General features: G+C 36.4%; 1 protein-coding gene across 2 annotated transcripts in view; it reads right to left on the bottom strand.

The window, feature by feature from the left end:
- The window catches only part of LDLRAD3 (low density lipoprotein receptor class A domain containing 3), a 167210-nt gene that overhangs the window by 48813 nt on the left and 97133 nt on the right, over positions 1 to 21264 (bottom strand). For both annotated transcript variants that reach the window (XM_070931209.1, XM_070931210.1), the window contains exon 4: positions 15722 to 15856. In XM_070931209.1, coding sequence (XP_070787310.1) covers positions 15722 to 15856 — 135 coding nt within the window. The remainder of the gene's footprint in view (positions 1 to 15721; positions 15857 to 21264) is intronic.

The raw sequence follows: 21264 nt of genomic DNA, 5'->3' as shown, positions 1-21264 counted from the left end.
ATCAGGTACATTAGAATTTTGCAGAGCTGTAATATACATGGTTTTCCAATCATTACCTGATGTATATTTGAAATAATAATTAGCAAACATATTACACAAAGAAGACATTGCTAAGATTTTGCTATATATACTAAGAAAAAGATGACAAAACTTCAAATGCATTTGTGAGATTTTCAATCAGCAAAATTCCCCTTTCAATCTTACTGCATATTCATCTTAATATCTATGAAGCTCATTCCTTCATGTTTTTGAAATTTATTCATCGATCTTTCATTGCAACAAGTATGTAAAATAATTTACAATTGGTTGTTTTGCCTACTACCAGTCAGAGAAATCGTTTTAAGTCTTGTTCAAAAGAAAAGGCAATCAGTAAAAGGTAGTGTTAAGATATGTATAAGACACAAAAGGAAAAGGGAAATAAGTGATGAAAAGGAGAGAGGCATCAGTAGGCAGTGAGAACTGCCTAAAATGCATTTTACACTTTTTTATTACAAGGCAAAGATCACTTTTCCACAGACCTAATTACTCTGGGGAGCCTTAAAATCCCAGCAAAAATAATTTTGCTGGCTTTTTCCCAGTGATTTTCTGAGTGAGTTGTGAAGTGAAAAGAAACGCTAAGTGCGGCAAATCCCTATAGAAATTTTCCTGGCACCAGCTATTAAGCTGTGGCAAGATAATTTAGGAACTCTTGAATTGTATACTCTCTAGTCTTACAGTAACCAAATTTGTTCAGAACTGCACTCTTCCTGAAGCTTCCACAGTGTGAGAAAATGAGTTTGCATTTTCTGCAAAAGGTAAGCTATTTTTTTATTTCAAGACTTTTGCTGAATTCATACATGTAATTTATTTATAGCATAATATACAATCCTTGCCAATAGAGGGTTTTTTAGAGGATAATTTATGATTTCATGTTATTTGTGAATTAATTTCAGGGTGGCTCCTATGAAGAAACCAATTAAAGGCTTAATGCAATGTGCAAAACCTTTGTCCCAGGATGTAGTATTTTAAATTTAATCAAGATAGAAGAACTTAAAATCTATGTTTGAGACAGTTCTTGAATACTAGAATATGTACTTTAAGAAATTTAGCACATATATCTGAGAGTAAAGGAAACATAATTTGTATATGGATACCATAGCGATATATTTAGAATAATGAATATTTTGATTATTTTTACCTGCAGGCACATTATCAGGTTTAACTGAACTGGAGTAGATCTACCAGCTATGATGACAGAGACTAATTATTTAACAATTAGTAGTAGTCATTTCACTTTCAGTTATTATTCAAAAGTAGGTACATCAATCAATCAATCTTGTTCTAAGAGAAAAACTTTTTATAGAGCAGAATGAGGAGATTATGTGAAAAATGAAATAAAATGTTATAAAGAAATAATTGTACTTGCTCCTTATAAAGCAACCTAGACTTCAGCAAACGTTAATAAAACAAAGCTTTAGGACCCAACAAAACCCTCTCTTTTTCAGTCTTTTAAAAGTATCTTGCTTCTCTTTCAAACAATATCTTAAATAGTTATCCAATACACTAAAAACAAGACAGATTTATTTTAAGAAACCAAAAAAATATCTAGTGACTGAGGTTAAATCTGACTTTAGCAATGCCAAAATTTAATTAGTGTTTTTTCCAGAGACTCAAAGTTCAGGATTCTACTAAATTCTAAGTACCCTTCATATTTTCTTTACAGTGAAGATGTTGATGAACTGTCACATACATTCTTATAAAAAGAAGAAATTAAATATATTTCAAAGAATACATTCACAGTTTGGGAGCATCCTGGATGAGTTTCTGTTGATGAGGCCTAAGTGATTTGTATGGCTAAAGTAATTAGTTGTGTTAAGCACAAGGAATCAGGAAGCAAGGTGGTTCAAATGAGTACAGGTGTCAACTTCTAAACAGATAGGGTCTGTCACAGCCATTTTTTCTGTTTCTCAGCTTGACACACTATGGAGAGGGGAGCTTTGGAATGTCAGACCAGACATCAACAGCTTACTATCTCGTGGGAACCAAGGTCATCCCAACAGGTACTGGAAGAGATTACTGAGGAAATACCAGAACACCTAAATGGACAATGTGATCTGGGACAAGGAGGAAGGGAGCTGTCTGTTCTTTCATTATACTGAAAGTGCAGGAAATAGCCAGAGCTGGTTTTGCATTTTAAATGTGCTGAAATGATGTACTCAATAAAAAAGTTCTTTTGAGAAAGCCGTAAGTCTCAGAGTTGCTGGAATGGTTGGGTTCATTACTCGGAACCTTGACAACAGGTTTATTGCATGCTTTCTACACTGTCTACAAGAATCTGAACTACAAGCGGCCAAAGCAAATTGGCAATAGGTAAGAGTCAACAGACTCAAAGTAAGATGGACTTAGATCTCTTGTGGGCGTGAAGGGACTCAAGACCGATGATGCACTTAACCCATATTTCGGACTCAGTTTAATCATTTCCTGCAAGTTGGACTGTAATGGGATACAAATATAATACCTGTTTGATTCTTTAAAAGCAGTTGAATCTGCCTTAGGTGCTCACTGGAGACAATTTTATGGTATTTGAATTGTTTTCTCTCTTCCTTTTTTTTCTGAAGTCCACAATATTTATGTTTTTCAAGCATCTTAAATGTTGTTGTTTCATGATAGCATTCCCAATTCTTCCCAGAGTTTTATTAGATTATGTTTATTTGTCATGATGCTTTTATAATTTATAAACTGATTGAAATTGTATATAAATGAATAAATATAAAAAGCAATATATCATTTTAATTATAACTGATAACTATCTGCTGATCAAGGGTACAACTTAATTCAATCTTCAGTTAAGGAAGTTGGAAAAGATAGAGGGCTACCCTACAAAGAACAGGGCTAAATGTTTTAAACCAGTTTGCCTTGCTTTGTTCTAAGGAAAAAGAGCAGTTCCTAATTTTGCTTATTGCAGCCAACTTTGCCTACGAGAGATTTTAAAACCAATGAGTGAGCCTGCTGATCGTCCAACTCATGAGAAAGGGTAACTCTTCCCAAAATTGTCTGAGCAAGTTTTACCTATGGAGGACAAGTGAGAGTAATGTGCCTAACCCCACAAACTGAAATTGAATAGGGAACATCAAGTTTGCTTTGTTCTTTAAAGAGAAGCAGAAACTATCCTAATAGAATTATAAACTGTCTAGCCTTGCAGAAAAGTTCTTTCTTCTTCTTCTCCTTCTCCTTCTCCTTCTCCTTCTCCTCCTCCTCCTCCTCCTCCTCCTCTTCTTCTTCTTTTTCTTCTTCTCCTTCTCCTTCTTCTACAAAGTATTCAGGCTGTACTTGCAGTTCTGTGCCAATACTTATTAAATGCACAAATGAGAGGTGGGGTATTTTGTCAAAAATACTGCCCCCAAGACTTTTCATATATTGAATTCCTACTTTTGTAAGTCTATGCATCTACACTTGAATGTACCCCAAGAGATACAGACTGTGTATAAGATACGTAAGACACAAGACCATTACTAAAACAACCTGGGTCGAGGGGTGGGTTCTAAAATTTTTTACTACCAGTTCTGTGGGCGTGGCTTATTTTGTGGGCATGGCTTGGTGGTGGTGGGTAATGTGACTGGGTGGGTCTGGCCAACTTTTTTTTTTTTTTTTACTTTTAAAAGCATTTTTTCTACAATCTTAAGAGGTTGCAGAAAAAAAATGCTTTTAAAAGCCTCTGACGATCAGGCAACTCAGCTGGGATCGCCAGAGGCTTTTAAAGGCATGTTATTTCCCTACAAAAAATGCTTTTAAAAGTTTTTTTTAAAAAAAGCCTCGATGAGGTGGGCGGGGTAAGCGAGCGACGACCGGGCCAGGGACCGTCTCGGGGCCGTGGCCAGTCAATGTTATTACCGGTTCTCCGAACTACTACAAATTTTTACTACCGGTTCTTGTGAACAGGTGTGAACCAGGAGCAACCCACCACTGCCTGGGCCCAAGGCAAACGTCTCCAAAGGGTACTCAATAATAAGAGAACCCAAGTGCTGATTCATACTGCACATACTGACTTCTTTTGGTATTCTTTGGGGTTTTTTTCCCCCAATTATCCAGGATGCATCAGTAATAAGTTGCTTGGCCTTTTTTAAAGCCAGCTTGAACATCTGGCATCTCTTTCTACATATAGGACTCTAATCTGCGTTGGATAATACTAAGCATTATTTTACTAGCATGTGAATTTGAAGACATTAAAGATCGTTCGCCCATTATGTTAAATCTCCTTTTTGGGATATTTATACTAGAACCTTCAGTCAGTTTTAACCATTCTCATAAAGGGGTAAAACTTGTTAATCTACACAAGCATGTCTTAAAAAATTGAGATATATTAAAATCAGGGACTGGGCCACTTGAACATTTAAGCGAATGTTGCAACTAGTTTTATAAAGTGTCTGCTATGTGGAAAAAATTGCCTGTTCACAGAATGGGTTAGATACAGTTAATCATAAATAATCCATTTACTAGATGGAAATTGGTGAAGTTCTTCTGTATCCGCTCTAATCCGCTATCCGACACTGGCTGTTTTTTTAACCACTTTAGCTACAAATGTTCTTTTATGTCCTGGTGGATTATACTCTGAAACAAAGCAGTAGCTGCATGCCAAGTTTGTTTTCTGAAAATGTGTATACATTATATATCTTGTGAAGGGCTCAGAGGCACTTCTGAAAATAAAAAATATACTAGAAGTAGTATAAGTCAATTCAATTTTCCTTTGTTTATAAATAAAATAATCAGGTAACATTTTATTTTTTCAGCTGAATCTTCCAAATTCAGCAGAGAATTTGGAAGATTACAAATAGGTTACCTGCAGATAATTGGGGCTGATTAGCAAAGAAATGAACATTAATCACTGTGCTTTCATCTTCTGTATGTAGAAGAAAAAGGAAAAGATCTCGCAATAAAATCAGAGGGTCTCACTTTTATACCTTCATGTTAATAGTTTCATTGCCACCGCTAATACGATAAATAACTGGGAGTAAAAGGGAAATGTAATAGCTTTATAGCTTTGGTTACAAGACTCTCTTTTGAAGAAAACAAGCTCCCTTCCAGAGAGAAATCAGTATTGTTAACTAATAGATTGTTCTGCTAATGGACTCAATTCCTATGGGTGGTTCATATTACAATTCAAAGACCATGCTAATCCCAGTTAGGATTCTCATCATAATAATAAAAAAATCTAAAATATATTTAAAATAAATAAATAAAAGATGAGAGGTTGTACTTTCAATAGAATGTATACTGGATTCAAACTATTTAATTACATCAAATTGTTTCAAACGAGTTGGAATACTCCTACAATATGCAAGAGGTTATATTAACTTTAACTGCACTAATGAAGGTATCATCAATACACTTAGCATGGATATTGATATTCCCTGGCAGGAACAGAGAAACTACCATTAAAGAAGAGCAGGGAAACTAGTACAGCAGCAGCTATAAAGCCCACTTATCCTAATGAATTATCTGAATAACAAAGGAGGACATAATTTTCTCAGCACAAATTGGAGTACAGAGTAAAGCTATTCTGATTTTTCTAGACAATGATTCATTTTTTTTCTCCCACAATATTTACATTAGAGTAAAAGCATAACCGTTCTAACTAGGTCCAGGACTCCTACTCCTGAAGAGGGAAGATTTAACTATTTTTTCTCCAGACATTTCTCTTCCCAAGTTCAAATCTACATATTTTTCTAAGGACCTTTAATTGATTTTGTGTAGAAGGAGGTATACATGTTGTGGATTGACGCCTATGAAGTTATAAAAAATGTCCAGGTTTATTAAGAACCTAAGCCATGGATTAGCTTGGTAATCATTTCAGTCCCTTTTTGGAGCAAATCAAGAATGTGCTGCTTACAGTGCCCCCAATATCAATCCAAGTAAAGGACAACTGTTGGATTAGAAGACCTCTAAGGTCACTTCCAACTCTGTTATTCTATCTTATCTTGAGTAAGCCCTTCATGTCATTTAAGGAAATCTATGCACTGATTTAAAAAAAAAAAAACCTTTCTTCTTTATCAATAATGGTATCAGGTACTCACTAATTTATAAATCCTAATTCCATTATGATTAGAATTCTAATCTGATTAGAAGCCAGTTTGGTATAATGATTAAGGCATTAGGCTAGAAAGCAGGAGTCTGTGAGTTCCAGTACCTTGGGTAAGTTACTTTCCTTCAGTCCTAGGAAGGAGGCAATGGCAAACCACTTCTGAAAATTCTAGAACTAGGGAACAGATGGTAAAGGCCAGTGGTGGGTTGCCCCTGGTTCGGACCAGTTCGCAAGAACCGGTAGTAAAACTGGCGGGAGGCTCTGCCCACTGACCCGGAAGTCATCATAGTTGATCTGTGCATGGGCAGAAGTGCAGGCACGATGCAAACTGGTAGTAAAAGTAAGTAGAACCCACCCCTGGTAAAGGCCCCCTACTACCAGGTGGTTCACTGAGAAGGTGGGATGGCCTCTGTAGTAGCTCTCCTTCTCTGGAATTGCTTAATTTCTGAACTATGGATGGCCCCACTCTCACAGCCTTCCAGAAACAGATGAAAATGCCCTTCTTCTGTAGAGCCTTTGGGGATTAATTGTAAACAAAGTCACAGTTTGTTAGTTTCTTATTCTTAGTAACTATTATAATTCCGATTTTGTACCATGTTTTAATATGTAAATTCTGTATGTTGCCTAGAATCCAGTTGGTTTCTGGGATCAGATAAATATTCCCATACCAGTTTCTATAATTTGCTTCAAAAATTTAAAAAAAATTTTTTTCTTCTCAATGTTTCTTATCATGCTTCCGCAAAGTTAATAAAATGAAGCTGTATGAAGATCTTATGTTTAAATTTTATTTCCTAGTAAGTGCTATAGGCTGCTGTCTTGTAGTTATGGGTTTGCAGTCCTAGTTCCCCAACCAGATCTACCAGGCCTGTAACTCTCTTTTCTTCCCAACAAGATGGGCAGCCTAGTATTCTACTTCGCAGAATTTTCCTTGCAAAGTCATTGCTCTCCACTTCCCCAAACATAATAGAATTTAATTGGATTTTAATTGTGTTTCCAAGATAATTTATTTTCTTCTTTCTTTTAACAAAGTAAATTGAAAAAAATGTTATGAAACAAGATTTGTCCTAATAAATAAGTTGCTAGACTCAGTGAAACAACCATAGGAAGCCAACAGCTATTCATCACTATCAGCACATGATGACCAGAACTGCATTAGCACAAATTAGTGTAATACATTAACATGGATTAAAATCCTCTTGGGTTTTATTTGGTGTTGAATCTGGTGCAATGAAAAGTCTGAACTTACAACCCTACGTGGATGACTTTACCTCTCAGCATGCTATTTTAAAAGGTTCTCTTATATAAAGAACAAATAGCTCATTCAATTTTGTTCTCTATGGAATAACAATCTGGTAGCTACAGTAGCTAGTTCTGTGGTATGGGTCTTTGCCAATTGCATCTTGATTCAGGCCACAAAACTTACTTTCTTCAAAGGAAATCTGTCTTAATTCTTTCCGAATAAGTATATGTGTAAATATAGCTTTCTTTTAAAAAGATTGAAAGCACCTGAGGATGAATTAGGCATAATAAAAATATATATACTATGTACTTCAGTGAAAGGAATAATATATGTAGGAGCAAATTATTTTTATTTTCTATTAATAATATCACTTAAGGCATTCAATTCTACTTTATATAATTTTGTTTAAAATGCATTAAATTGCATATAGCAATTCTAAGGATCCAAAAAAGAAATCAAAGACAGGGTCACAATAGATATAATGCAGATTTGACAACAGTAATAAATAGTTCAGGACATGTGGGGGCACCATTATGTAATGATACATAATAATACATAATGACATATATTTATCAAGAGCCCTAAAATAATTTTCATAAATTTGAAAAATCTCACAATGATATACTTGGGAAATATATATATCACACAATATATACAGTCAATTATATATATAGTTGAAGGGATTTTGGAAAAGTGGTCAACATCTAAAGCATTTTATATATTTTGTTGGTCATGTGAAATAAAATTATATGACATGGTAGAATGCCCAATTTTCCTATCTTATATAAGAAATGCTATTTGGGCACAAAGATGAGCAGCTTCCTAAGAATGAACAGAACAGAATCCAACAGAAGTGATAACCCCATTTGGGTATTCAGGTCATCTCTGGAAACAAATCGGCACTTTCTTTTAACTTCTTGACCAAGCAGATAATTATAAAACCTAAGAAAAGAATCCGTCTCTTGGGAGACTAAGCTGAGATATAACAAAGGACACCATAAATGAACAACATGTTCATTTCTTAATTCAAAAGTTTGCTTATTTATTAATTATATTGATTTAATATAATCAATGGTCACCCATCTTGTGATTGAAAATAGTTGCATCTGAATCTTGTAACAAAGCTTTAAAATTGAGCAGGAGTAGACAATTTCTGAAAGCTGATACACAATAGCATGTATCTCTATAAATGCTCAAACTGTAAAATAGTTGTATAATGGTCTATTGAATGTTTTTTAATTACTAAGTCATCAAATGTGCTATTTAAGTGCCTCCCAGAATTTTATCTGTTTCACATTTTGAGGCAATGTCCCTAAAAACAATTAATTCACTTAAAATACAAATGTTTTATTGTGGTATAGTGAAGAAGAACAGGCAAGATAATAAGTTATAGGAGAAATTACTTCCAGCTGACAAAATTTTTTAGAAACTGCTTCTGGGCACCAGATGCTATAACTATGCTATTTATTGCTAGTAAAATATGCACAATCACATACTTGCTTTAATTAAGCATTTGGTGTCATTTAATTTGTGTCTGTCTTAAGCATTTTCTTGTTTTTTTTATTTTGTCTGTTTTTAACTATTAAGTTAAAGATGTAAATTGATTTGAATTAAGATAAACACAACAACTACAAGTCAAGTTTTAGTGTACATCCTATGTAAATAATAAGCCAAGACCAGACATAATTAAGAGAAATAGCAGAATTGGGTTAAGAGGAATCAGTCCAAGCAACCTTCTGAATGTAAAAAGACTTAAATTGGCCTATTGTAAAGTACTTAATGTACATAGGCTTAGTGGAAGGCAAAATGTGCTACAACCTATGTCCAGTTTAGAAAAATGAAACTAAGCATGTGGGCTCTTATTTTCCTAATTTTCAATTATACATTGGAAATATTTATTAAACTCAGTTTTACACTGAAATGAAAATTATATTGTAAATTTATGCTTATAGATAAAACTGAAGAACTATAATCTGGCACTTCTAAAATGTTAGCAAGTGCTTGGCTCTAAATGCAATTAGAACTCTATTGTATTTCCAGCACTGAAGGCACTCAAGATGTACTTGGATAATAGTGGACGAGTATCTAAAATTTGATTCTTCTTGCATTGAGAAACTGATTATTTGCAATAATCTTGTGTTTTTAAATTGGCTGTACACCGCCCTGAGTCCTTCGGGAGAAAGGCGGTATAGAAATAAAATTATTATTATTTATTATTATTATTAATCTTTATTTTGAAATAGGGAAGGGGGAAGTACTCCTACTCAATAGCAATAACAATAGCAATAGCAATAGCACTTAGACTTATATACCACTTCTCAGTACTTTACAGCCCTCTTTAAGCGGTTTACAGAGCCAGCATATTGCCCCCAACAATCTGGGTCCTCATTTTACCGACCTCGGAATGTTGGAAGGCTGAGTCAAGCTTGAGCCTGATGAGATCTGAACTGCCAAACTGCTGTCAGCCAGTGATCAGCAGAAATAGCCTGCAGTACTGCACTCTAACCATTGCGCTACCGTGGCTCAGCGCAATGCTTTTGAAAATGAATAAAAAGAATATACTTTACCAAAAGCAGCTTGTTGTACATTGAGATATAAGTTTTTAACTGGATCAGAGGATGGCTGCTTTGGAAACTTTTATGATTTTAAAACATAATAAACACTGTTGTTTTAAAGATTAAACCAACAATTCTGTTTTATTGATGATTATATGAAATTTATACACACAAACACACACAAAATTTAAAAGGGATGATCTTCAAAGTTTAGCATCCATTCATATAGTCTACTTTATTCAGATAAATATTTATATCAGATAGATTCTGATTCTGGTTTTTTATATTCTGCCTAACAAAATTCATTTGAGCAACTTTGCTAAGTTAATAGACTAGTATTATTTGAACTAAAAAAGGAGCACTAATATTTTAATATTTCCCCAAATGACAGTCTCAACCAGGTCTTGCTAATTTTCACATCAAATTCACACTGTTTTGGTTTATTATTTGTCAAACCAGTACAAGTGGTTGCTTTTCTGTTCTTATTAAATTAGTGTGCAATGCCAAGGACAAAGGATTCCTGTTATTGCCATCTGCTAATAGAGTATCACAGTCTTATTCTGAATTCAAATTCAGAAAGTACTACAACTTTAAAAGTCACTGTGTCATATTGAATGTGCATAGGTCTGTCCTGGATTTAAGCTTTGGGATCAGATCCAAACTGAATCCTAATTTAAAATATAGCATATCAAAGACCTAAAATTCTGTTTTTTAATATGTAAAAAGGTAAAGGTGTCTCTGCAATGCCAGCACTGTCTGAAAATGATTCTACGGTCATGTGGCCAGCACAACATCACATCGCAGCACAGAGTGTACGGCACAACACGGAACCTTCCCACTGAAGTGATGCCTATTTATCTACTTGCATTTTTACATGCTGTTGAACTGCTAGCTTGGCATGAACTGAGGCAAGTGACAGGAGCTCACTCTGTCATGTGATGGTAGGACTCAAACTGCTGGACCATAGACCTTCTCTGGCATCTATTAAGCCACTGAGCCACTATGCCTCTCTTTTAATGTGAAGGAACAATAAAATATTTGAATTATCCTGCTTTAAGTGACTTTTGCATATAATTTAGATCTGTGCACTTCAATATTTCAGATAAGTGGCAATATGAAAGAAAATCTCTACGCAACCTATGGTAGCCTTCAAATTACAACCTTAATGGAATCCAGAATTTCCATTGTAAATCATGACTGACCCAATTTTATGACTTTTTTTGCAGCAATCATAAAGCAAAAATGGTGGTTGTTAAGTGAACACAGTGGTCATTAAGCAAATTCATTTTCTCCTATGCGTGTTTTGTTGCCAGAAATCAACAAAATACATTGTAAATTGCAGTCATGTGACTGGGGAACACTGCAACTAGCCATAAAGCTAAAGCCAAGCCACCATCAGAACAATGGAATAGGGTCATAATTTATTTTTTGGAGAGTCCACTATAACTACAACTAGTCATTAAGTGAGGACTACCTTTACATTTGTCCAAGTAGAAAAGATATTCCAAAGAAAATACTCTGATTGGTATTCCTCAGTGAGGATGAAAATAGACTATAAGCCAGTCTTATCCTTTGAATTGTTTCTGCTGATTTTTTCTATTTTTTGCTTCCAATTTCTTAGTAATTATTAATCCATTAGAGGGCCTTTATCCATTATGTTATTATATTTTGATAAAGAATAAGATGGGCAGTAGCAAGGGAAGGAGGGAAGGAATTGGTATTTGATGGCCAAGGTTTAGGATAAAAAAAGGCTTTAAACAATCAATATGATTTTTTATTTCATCTCTGTTATGATCAAGCATTAAGTACAAGAGCATGGTCACAAACAACAAACCCATAAGTCATAGGAGGAAAAAATATTTAAGATGCAAAGCACAATGATGATGTCAGAGATATAAAAGTTCTAGTACATTTGTAAACCGGATTGGAAATGAAAGCAGAACAATTTACCTAAGCAAATAACATGCACATCATTTGGTGGCTCTTTACAAAGCCTTATCTGATTTTTTTTTTTTCTATTAACAGGAGCCCAGACAACTACTGGTTCAAATGCCATCGTACTGTATATCTTTTAATGGATCATTTATATCTTTCTACCTTACGGAATTGAAACTTTGTTATAAACAGAAGATTGACAATGGAGATTAGAGTAGCAGTCTTAGTAGAATGGGGTTAATAGCCCAACCAAATTTGAGAAAAAAAAATTGAGTAGAAGAATAAAAAGCTAATCAAGAGGAAAATGCATAGAAACAGAACATGTAAACCAATAATTAATGAGGCTTGAAGATCAACAATGCTACCCTTATACCAATAACAGCTTTATTGAGATATTATCATGCTTCAGCAGACTGCAAGCATCAGTCAGTAAAGGAACATACAAGCCAACAATAAAATTAAATTAAATTTACAGTAGCCAAAAGAATGAAGAGCTTTTAAGAAACATATACATATAGAATCCCACCATAAAAAGTTAAAATAGCATCTTGTAATAGTGTTTATTTGAAAGCAGATTTTAAAATAATCTATATTTGGCAAATACCCAAGAAATCAGGATGTACCTATAGAATTCATGATAAGATTAAGGAAACAGTTTGAAAGCATAGTGTGGGATTCTTGGGAAGACAAAGAGAATCCCAAGAGAGATGTGGAATGAAAAATATTTTAAAGCTAAAACCGGATTTGTAAAAAAGGAAGTGAAAAATAGAAATGTATAATAGTTTAACTTATCTCCCAAATATGACACCAACTATAAGGACTCTTTCTAAACAAAATCATCTGTAGGATATAACAGAGGGGCTTTTTGGAATGTTATTATCTAAATATTGTATGTCCAAAAGTAATAAAAATATGCATTATTAATAAAAGGCAATATAACATCTACTTCTGGTAGAGTTCCGAGCTGTGATATATTCTTCTGAAAAGAATATTTTGTTTTAGGCAGAATGATAGAAGAGATTAGAAAGGACATTGTTAATATATTAGAGAAAAGTAAAAATGAGAAAAGTGACATTGAAATTGTATCAATTCAAGTAACTGTCATTAGTATATTCTTGCAGCAAAGTAGCAATAACTGAAAGACTCCATGGAGACAGAAACTAGTCTTTCCATAGCATCTCACTGATTTTTAAGCCATTTATTGCTAATAATTCCTAGAAAATCTAATCGTAATTTAGTCAAAATACAATGGTACAAACCACAAATAGAAACCTAAATACCTACACTAATTGAATGTTTCATTTTTACAACAAATTCTTGTATTCGCTCCATTATCTATGCTGGGAGGAATGGGGGGGGGGGGGGATTTTCAAAATACTCATAAAATTATCTTTGCAAGGCTATAATAGTTTTTCTACATTTAGTACTGATTACTATATTGAAAACTACTTAAAAATGTAAGCAAAGCAATTGCACTGTCAGACATCTGTCTTCTATAGTTTCTCTCCATTCTGTCATCCGGCAGTCAACATGCTCCAGGTCCCATCCATTAAACAGTGTTATCTGATGGGACCTAAGAAATATGCCTTTTTTGTTGCAGCAACCGGTTTCTGGAACAACATCATCCCAGAAATTGATGATTGATTTGTCCCCACCATGACCTTATTTAAGAGCTCCTTAAAACATGGCTCATTGCCCAGGCTTGGTGTTGGCAATTGGACCCCTTATGATTAAAATGGTTCTTGTTAGATATTGTTGGAAGATTTTATCTCAGTGCCTGTTGTTCTTTTGTCTGTATATTTAATTGTTTTAATAGTATATACCAGTGATGGCTAACCTTTTTGCCATCGTGTGCCAAGAGGAGGGGGCATGGGGGGGTTGTGCACGCATGTGCCCACACCCATAATACTACGCGTCCTGCCCCGCACATGCGCACGCGCCCACCACCCCCGCTCACCCTGCTCCTGGCATGCGATGGCCCAGTAGGCCCGTTTTTCTCTCTGACCTGGCTCCAGAGCAGTCCCCAGAGGACCATTTTTGCCTCCCCAGACTCCTAGAGAGACTCTGGAGGCTGGGGACAGCAAAAAATGGGCCACCCCCACCACCCCCTGAGGCCCTCCGGAGGCAGGAAACAGCCTGTTTCCCTACTTCTGGTGGGCCCAGAAGGCCCGAAAATCAGCTGGCTGAGCTGAGCTCGCATGCCCACTGATATGGCTATGCGTGGCACCTGTGGCACGCGTGCCATAGGTTCGCCATCACGGGTGTATACCATCTAGCATCACATATCGGGCAGCCTAAATAAATAAAGGGCTTGGGATAGAAGTTGTTATTATTTAATTTATCCTTTATTCCTTTATCCTTATATCCTTTATTCTTAATAAAGGATATAAGTGGCACAGTGGTTAGAATGCAGTGTTGCAAGCTAATGCACTGCTCACTGCTAGCAGTTCAATCCTGACTGACTCAAGCTTGACTCAGCCTTTCTTTCTTCTGAGGTTGGTAAAATGAGGACCCAGATTGTTGGGGGCAATATGGTGACTTGGTAAACTGCTTAGAGAGGGCTGTAAAGCACTATCAAGCAGTATATAAGTCTAAGTGCTATTGCTATTAAGATTTCAATAGCTTGTCAGCATGATATATTTATTTAGTTATTTAGTGAGTTCTGGAATAAGTTTCCTTCTTACTGTATCAACCTTTGTGTATCAACCTATAATCATATGATTTATATACATGGATGTTATATCACTGTCACTGTATATTCCAACTGGAAAAAAGCTAGACTAGCTAGAACTTAGAGACTTTTTAAAATCCTGTGATACATAAAAGCAAAATTCTAGGCCATCAAGTTCAAGATCTTAAACTAGACCTTTATTAAATTAAAAACTCTCTTGTTACAAGATTGTTCTAAAATACCCAGAAATTTCTATCTGCAATAAAAGATAGGCAGCAGTTATTTTTCAGAATGATAGAGAAGAATCCATATAAATCTGGGCATTTCTGTATGCGTGTGTGAAAAATTAATAAGACTGCATCTTGTCCTCTCCTTCCAAATCCATCACTTTCCTTTTTCTCATTTCTTTCTCAATATGATTGGCCTATTGCTGATACAACTATACAGTTGTATTCCAGGCATTTTCCAATCACATAACATTTCTGAGCTAACAATTTCTATAACCATGAATGCTCACCAACTCTGGCATACTTGAAATTGTTGTTTGAAACTGGAACATTTTGTAAACTCCCTATGTGTAACACTTAGGAAACTGTTAAAATGCTACAAAAAACATATCCAGCACTAACACTATATTACTTCTACAAAACAAGGTATTCTATTATTCCTTTAAGTATTACTAGGATAAGAAGAATGTCCTTTTATTTATTTATAAAATTTATAGGCCGTTCATCTTAACCTCAATCTTGTAGTCCTTAACAGCTACAGTTGTTACCGTTTTCAAAAAGTATATTTTACTTTTAAAAAGGGATGTATAAAACCCACTGACCCCAAAATGTAACAATCATAACCAAAAATTATATAAACTTGTCTTTTCTCTGCAAAGCAATCACCCCATACTTATAACATGGGTTTCCAACCTTTTGACTTGCCTAGGGTACAAGAGGAATTTTCTTGGGCCACATATAAATATATATAGTATAGTTAATGTATATAAATCATATAATGTTAAAAGTTTATGATCTTGTGGGGCTGCATGTGGCTGTGAGCTGGATACACCCACTTTAGAAATTAAATTAAAAATAATGCAAAGATATACAAGACTCCCCTGTTCAGAAACTTCTTGATGCTACTTGTATAATAAAAAAGACTTTACAGTTTCAGTAAAGGCCAAACCCCTCCCCCCTCCCCCACCTATGGCACAATGTTAATTAAGAACAGGCAACCCAGTGTGAAAACCATGTTTTCAATTTCATACTTACCATGAGAGTTTCCACAGCTTTCTTCATCGCTGTTGTCCTGGCAGTTATTTTGATTGTCGCACATAAAGCTTTTATCAATGCACAGGCCGTTCCTACAGTGAAATCGGTCAGTAGAACACAGCAAAGGATTTGCTGCTGTGGAAACAAAAGCATATTTTATTCAAACTTGCAATATCGCTTTGATAGACATTATTCCCAAGAGCACTTCTGTGCCATCTGTGCTTTAAATTTTTAGCTGAGAGTCTTTTCTTTCCTCTGAACACTGTAGTGAGCCCAGTATCACAGTTTAGAAGCAGATGAATTGTGAGAGGGACAGTTTAATTTGGCTCATGTATTAGTGAATCAAAGATAGAAAATGTAGATGGAAAAGGATTTATAAAGGATTTGGCCAATGAAATATTTCTCTGAAAAGACAGAAAGGTAATTTGACAGAAAGCAACCTCCTACTTAACCCTAACTTTAACCACAGTTTCTAGTGCTATTTTATCAGTAGAACTCAAAGCCAGAAAGATTTAAATTTAAGAGCATTAGTATAAATTCCTTGTTTTGACCTCTGGAAAGTGACACAGAAGTTAAGAAAATACTGAACAAAGGATACTGTGTAAGTGCATACATGTATACAAATGTATAAGAGTATAAAAGGAGGAAGATGCTGAAGGTGCAGGTGCTATTTGACGTTAATAGCACACCTCCTTTTTACTTGCACATGATTCAGACAGAAATTATTTTACAAACCTTGATGTAGAAATGTGTCAGTGAGTTGAATGTGTAAATGATGTGTGATGCTAAATCTGTAACCTCTAGAAATGAATGTCTTAAGTTGTATTAGATTGTGATTTAGTAAAAGGAAAGGTACTTTTTGTCTCTAAAAATGATTTAAAAATAAATGCTATGGTTATAAGACTTCAGAAAGACGAATGCCTCCAAGAAAGAATTGTATGGTGATGTATTTCAAAAATTCAAGGCATGTTTGATAACTATTAAACCAAAGTCTTAGCTAAAACAGGCATATATAAAAGGAATTTTAAATATAGAACAATCTCCTACTGAAAAATGAGAAATTATGCACCCATTCCAACTATATGCGGAGAACCATATATTATATTCTTCTATACTAGTTTAAATCTGCTTTAAAACAGTCCAAAGGCTGAAAGTCTTCCCTGCCACCTTGAAAGAGGCGGTGGTAAGGCCTCTCCTCAAGAAGCCTTCCCTGAACCCGGCAGTGTTGGCAAATTATTGTCCAGTCTCCAACCTTCGCTTCGTTGCGAAGGTTGTTGAGAGTGTGGTAGCGCGACAGCTCCCCCAGAACCTGGATGAATCGTCGTATCTGGATCCGTTCCAGTCGGGCTTCAGGCCTGGGTACAGCACGGAAACGGCATTGGTCGCGTTGATTGATGATCTCTGGAGGGCTCGGGACAGGGGTTGTTCCTCTGTCCTAGTCCTATTAGACCTCTCAGCGGCTTTTGATACCATCGACCATGGTATCATGCTGCACCAGCTAGAGGAGTTAGGGGTGGGGGGCACCGTCCTACGGTGTTTCTCCTCCTTTCTCTCTGACCGGTCGCAGTCTGTGTTGACAGGGGGGCAGAGGTCGACCCCGAGGCCCCTTGTATGTGGGGTGCCACAAGGGTCGGTCCTCTCGCCCCTTCTGTTCAACATTTATGTGAAGCCGCTGGGTGAGATCATCCGTGGTTTCGGGGTGAAGTACCATCAGTACGCTGACGACACTCAGCTGTACATCTCCACCCAGGACCACCCCAATGATGCCCTTGAAGTGATGTCCCGGTGCCTGGAGGCCGTGCGGATCTGGATGGGGAGAAACAGACTCAGGCTCAACCCATCCAAGACCGAGTGGCTGTGGTTTCCAACATCCCAATATAGTCAGCTGGTGCCATCACTGACTATTGGGGGTGAGTCATTGGCCCCCACGGAGAGGGTTCGCAACTTGGGTGTCCTCCTGGACTCACGGCTGTCTTTGGAAGAGCACATGACGGCCGTGGCCAGGGGAACTTTTTATCCGGTCCGCCTGATTTGCCAGTTGCGTCCCTTTCTGGATCGGGACTCGTTAAATAGGGTCACTCACGCTCTCGTTACTTCCCGCCTGGACTACTGCAATGCTCTCTACATGGGGCTCCCCTTGAGGAGCACCCGGAGGCTCCAGCTGGTCCAGAATGCAGCCGCGCGGGTGGTTATGGGAGTGACGTGGCGCTCCGATGTGACCCCCCTCCTGCGCGAGCTGCACTGGCTCCCGGTGGTCTTCCGGGTGCGCTTCAACGTTTTGGTTACCACCTTTAGAACGCTCCATGGCATCGGACCGGGGTATTTACGAGACCGCCTTCTGCTACCAATAGCCTCTCACCGACCAGTACGCTCCCATAGAGAGGGGCTTCTCAGGGTGCCGTCGGCCAAACAGTGTCGATTGGTGGCCCCCAGGGGGAGAGCCTTCTCTTTGGCGGCACCTACCATCTGGAACGAGCTCCCCCCAGAGATACGGAGGATCCTGGACCTGCGCACGTTTCGTCGTGCTCTCAAAACTTTTTTATTTCAGCAGGCTGGCCTGGCCTAACTCTCCTCTTTTAAATTTTTAATTCGTGATTTTATAAATTGGTGTTTTAATCTGTGTTTCGGCCAAAATATTTAATAATTTTAAGGGATTTTTTAATATTTGTATTATCTGTATTTTATCTTGGCTGTTCACCGCCCTGAGTCCTTCGGGAGTAGGGCGGTATAGAAATTTGATTAATAAATAAATAAATAAATTTCTACTAGTGTTTTCTTTTGTATATAGGCACATATGCATTCATACGACTTTCTCCTAGGATGAGAGCATTTCAGCTATTCAAAGGGCTACAAAGATGTGTGTATGTGCACACCTTCAAGTCAGTCTTGACTCCTGGTGACAGCTTTGATAAGTCCCTCATTTTCTTGGCAAGATTTTGGAAATATTTTACCATTATCTCCTTCCTAGGTTGAGAAGGTATGATTGGCCCAAAGTCAGCCAGTCTCAAGTCTCTGTTTCTAGGCTGATATCTTAACAACTATACCAAACTGGCCTTCCAGAAAGATATGTACAGCAATGGTTAACAGCCACTGTTCTCTTCTACTCACTTGATCCTAATAAAGAGCCACTCTCCAAGCTTACAGTACAGTTATCTGTATAGTAGTTATCAAGTACAGTTATCTGTAATGGGGATCCTAATTGTAGATGTGATTGCTTCCATATTGAATATAAGCAATATTTTAAATGTTGGTCTGCAGTGACTCTTTTTGTGACTAACCTAGGGCCTGCCTCTTTTAACAGCCTTCAAATTTTCTGCAGTTTTAGGATTGTTAAGAAATGCAGCCCAATTCTAAAGCAAGACATCTTGGTCTTATAGAAGCATTCAGAGATTGACTTTGCCTCATAGAAAAGTATATCACATCTTTTACTATAGAAAGAAATGAGATGGAAAGTTGTTTTCTGTTGTTATCCTCTCTATCATTACTTGTCTTATATGTCAAATGCATCAAATTATTTCAAGTTTCAGGAGAACTGAATTTTCCATCATACAATTATTGTACTTAGAAAACTGACAGTTCATGCAGACACCATCAGATAAAAACTGTTTTACTACTCAATTTGTTTTTTGGGAGGCAAAACATCCACTTATAGTAATTTTTATTGTTACCTATATTCTAGTATTGCAAGTACAATAAAACTTCAATGTAGTAGGAAGAGGCCTGAAGGTTTATCAAACCCCAGGTTTCTGTCCCCATCCCCATTTTTTTCCTTTCTCTTCTGGGAGCTTCTGTCATGATCAGGTCCAACTGAGAGGACTTTGAGTAGTCCATTCTGGATTGGCCTGGAGGAGCTCAGAGAATTCAAGCGCCTGAGGTTGATTCACCTGGAAGTTATCAGAAGCAGCGGTGCCTATTGTCAGAGAACACCTAGTTTTAAAGCATGCCACATGTAATGAGAACACACCAATGGTATTTGGCATATCTCCTTGAATGTCAAGGGCATTTCCAGTTTTGCTTAGTTTCACCAACATGGGATGTATTTAAAATCCACTGATAGTCCGGTTTCCCTCATTGGAGGGAATTGCTCACCCACACTGAAATCTTGATATTTGTGTTCCTGAAACTCTGTCACTTTGAATCTGGGCCAACTGATGACTGTATTTTGTGGACCATGGCCTAACTATGACCCCACCCTTGATTCTGACTTTGGCTGTGGAAACTGCTTGCAGGTAAGCTTCCAAGTGATTGCCACTGCTGGGCAGATGGATTACAAATAAAATAAAATAATGAAATGAAATGAAATAAAATAAAATGGTAGAATGAGATATGTAAGGAACTATTATTGAGGATAGCAAAGTGTTTCAAATTCCAGAGGATTTAAACTCAGATTGCCAATTATGCTGTCAGGACATTTGCTTTGCATTCAAAAGGATCTGTTTCAATCTTACTGGAAATGTTTTAAGCTTGAAATAGCTTGCCCTGCTTCTTTTTCTGTTCATTTTACAGAAACATGCACAATATTGTTATTATTCTATAGTTACCAGGTTACACAGATCAAATTTACATCAGATCATACATCATCCTATTTTTCTGTGTCTCTCTTACAAACCTAACTTATATAGTTGTCAAGCTTTACTCAGCAGCATACAAAGTTCACCAGATACTGATTGTCAGTTAAGCAGGTGTGACTCATGCCCAACTATTATATTGCTGTCTCTAGTTAGTGTTGTACCTTATATTGCTCAACTTAATTTTAATTTTATTTTTCCTTAGATAGTATATTATCTCACTACGTTTTATTCATCTCCTGAATTTTAACTAATAATTAATTTTAGTTAACCTATGGTTTTTCTTAGTTATCAATTTTATGACAGCTTTATAACTTTTACCTTACCACTTTAATTCAATAGTCACTGTCCTCATAGATTGTAAGCAAATGAACTTCAATGTTGTAATTACTGGTTCCACAGTATCTTTTTAATTAATTGTATTTGTTAACCAATCCAATCATGTGGCATTTGCCAGTGCTTGACAGCGTAAAAATAAACCAGATATACAAGTAATTATAATAAAGTTGCACCAAAAAATATAGATGTATGGAAGAACTTTCATGAACCAAAGTAACTGAAGCTAAAAGTCATCGGAAAAAGGTTTTATGAATACAAATGAAGGGAAGATGTTTTCTGACCCTTCAAAAGTATATTCTATAATATGGGGGCTGCCATAGTAATATTGCTGATACAAGACAGAATAATGAACATATTATATTGTACTGTATAGTTCAAAATGGCGACACTTTGACCTCAGAATACTACCATAATGGTCAGAACATCCTTACCATATATAATTTAGAACAACCGTCTTGAAGTTGAAATGACTTATGAAATGTTTCACATATCCACTAAAGATTACTGCAGGTCTTGGTTCCTCTTGTTAACTTACAAAAAAAAGTACTGTCATCTATCAAATGTTCTTTTAAAGAAACTACTCTGCACTCTCCTCTAGCAAGAGATTGTATCCCCAAAATATTAAATGTGACTAAA

Source organism: Pituophis catenifer, unplaced genomic scaffold, assembly GCF_029215685.1.
Source record: "Pituophis catenifer annectens isolate HBS135680 unplaced genomic scaffold, rPitCat1.0.hap2 SCAF_1, whole genome shotgun sequence".
Taxonomy (NCBI): Eukaryota; Metazoa; Chordata; class Lepidosauria; order Squamata; family Colubridae; genus Pituophis; species Pituophis catenifer.
The sequence above is the reverse complement of the archived record's forward strand: the minus strand, read 5'-3'. Positions and strand labels throughout refer to the sequence as shown.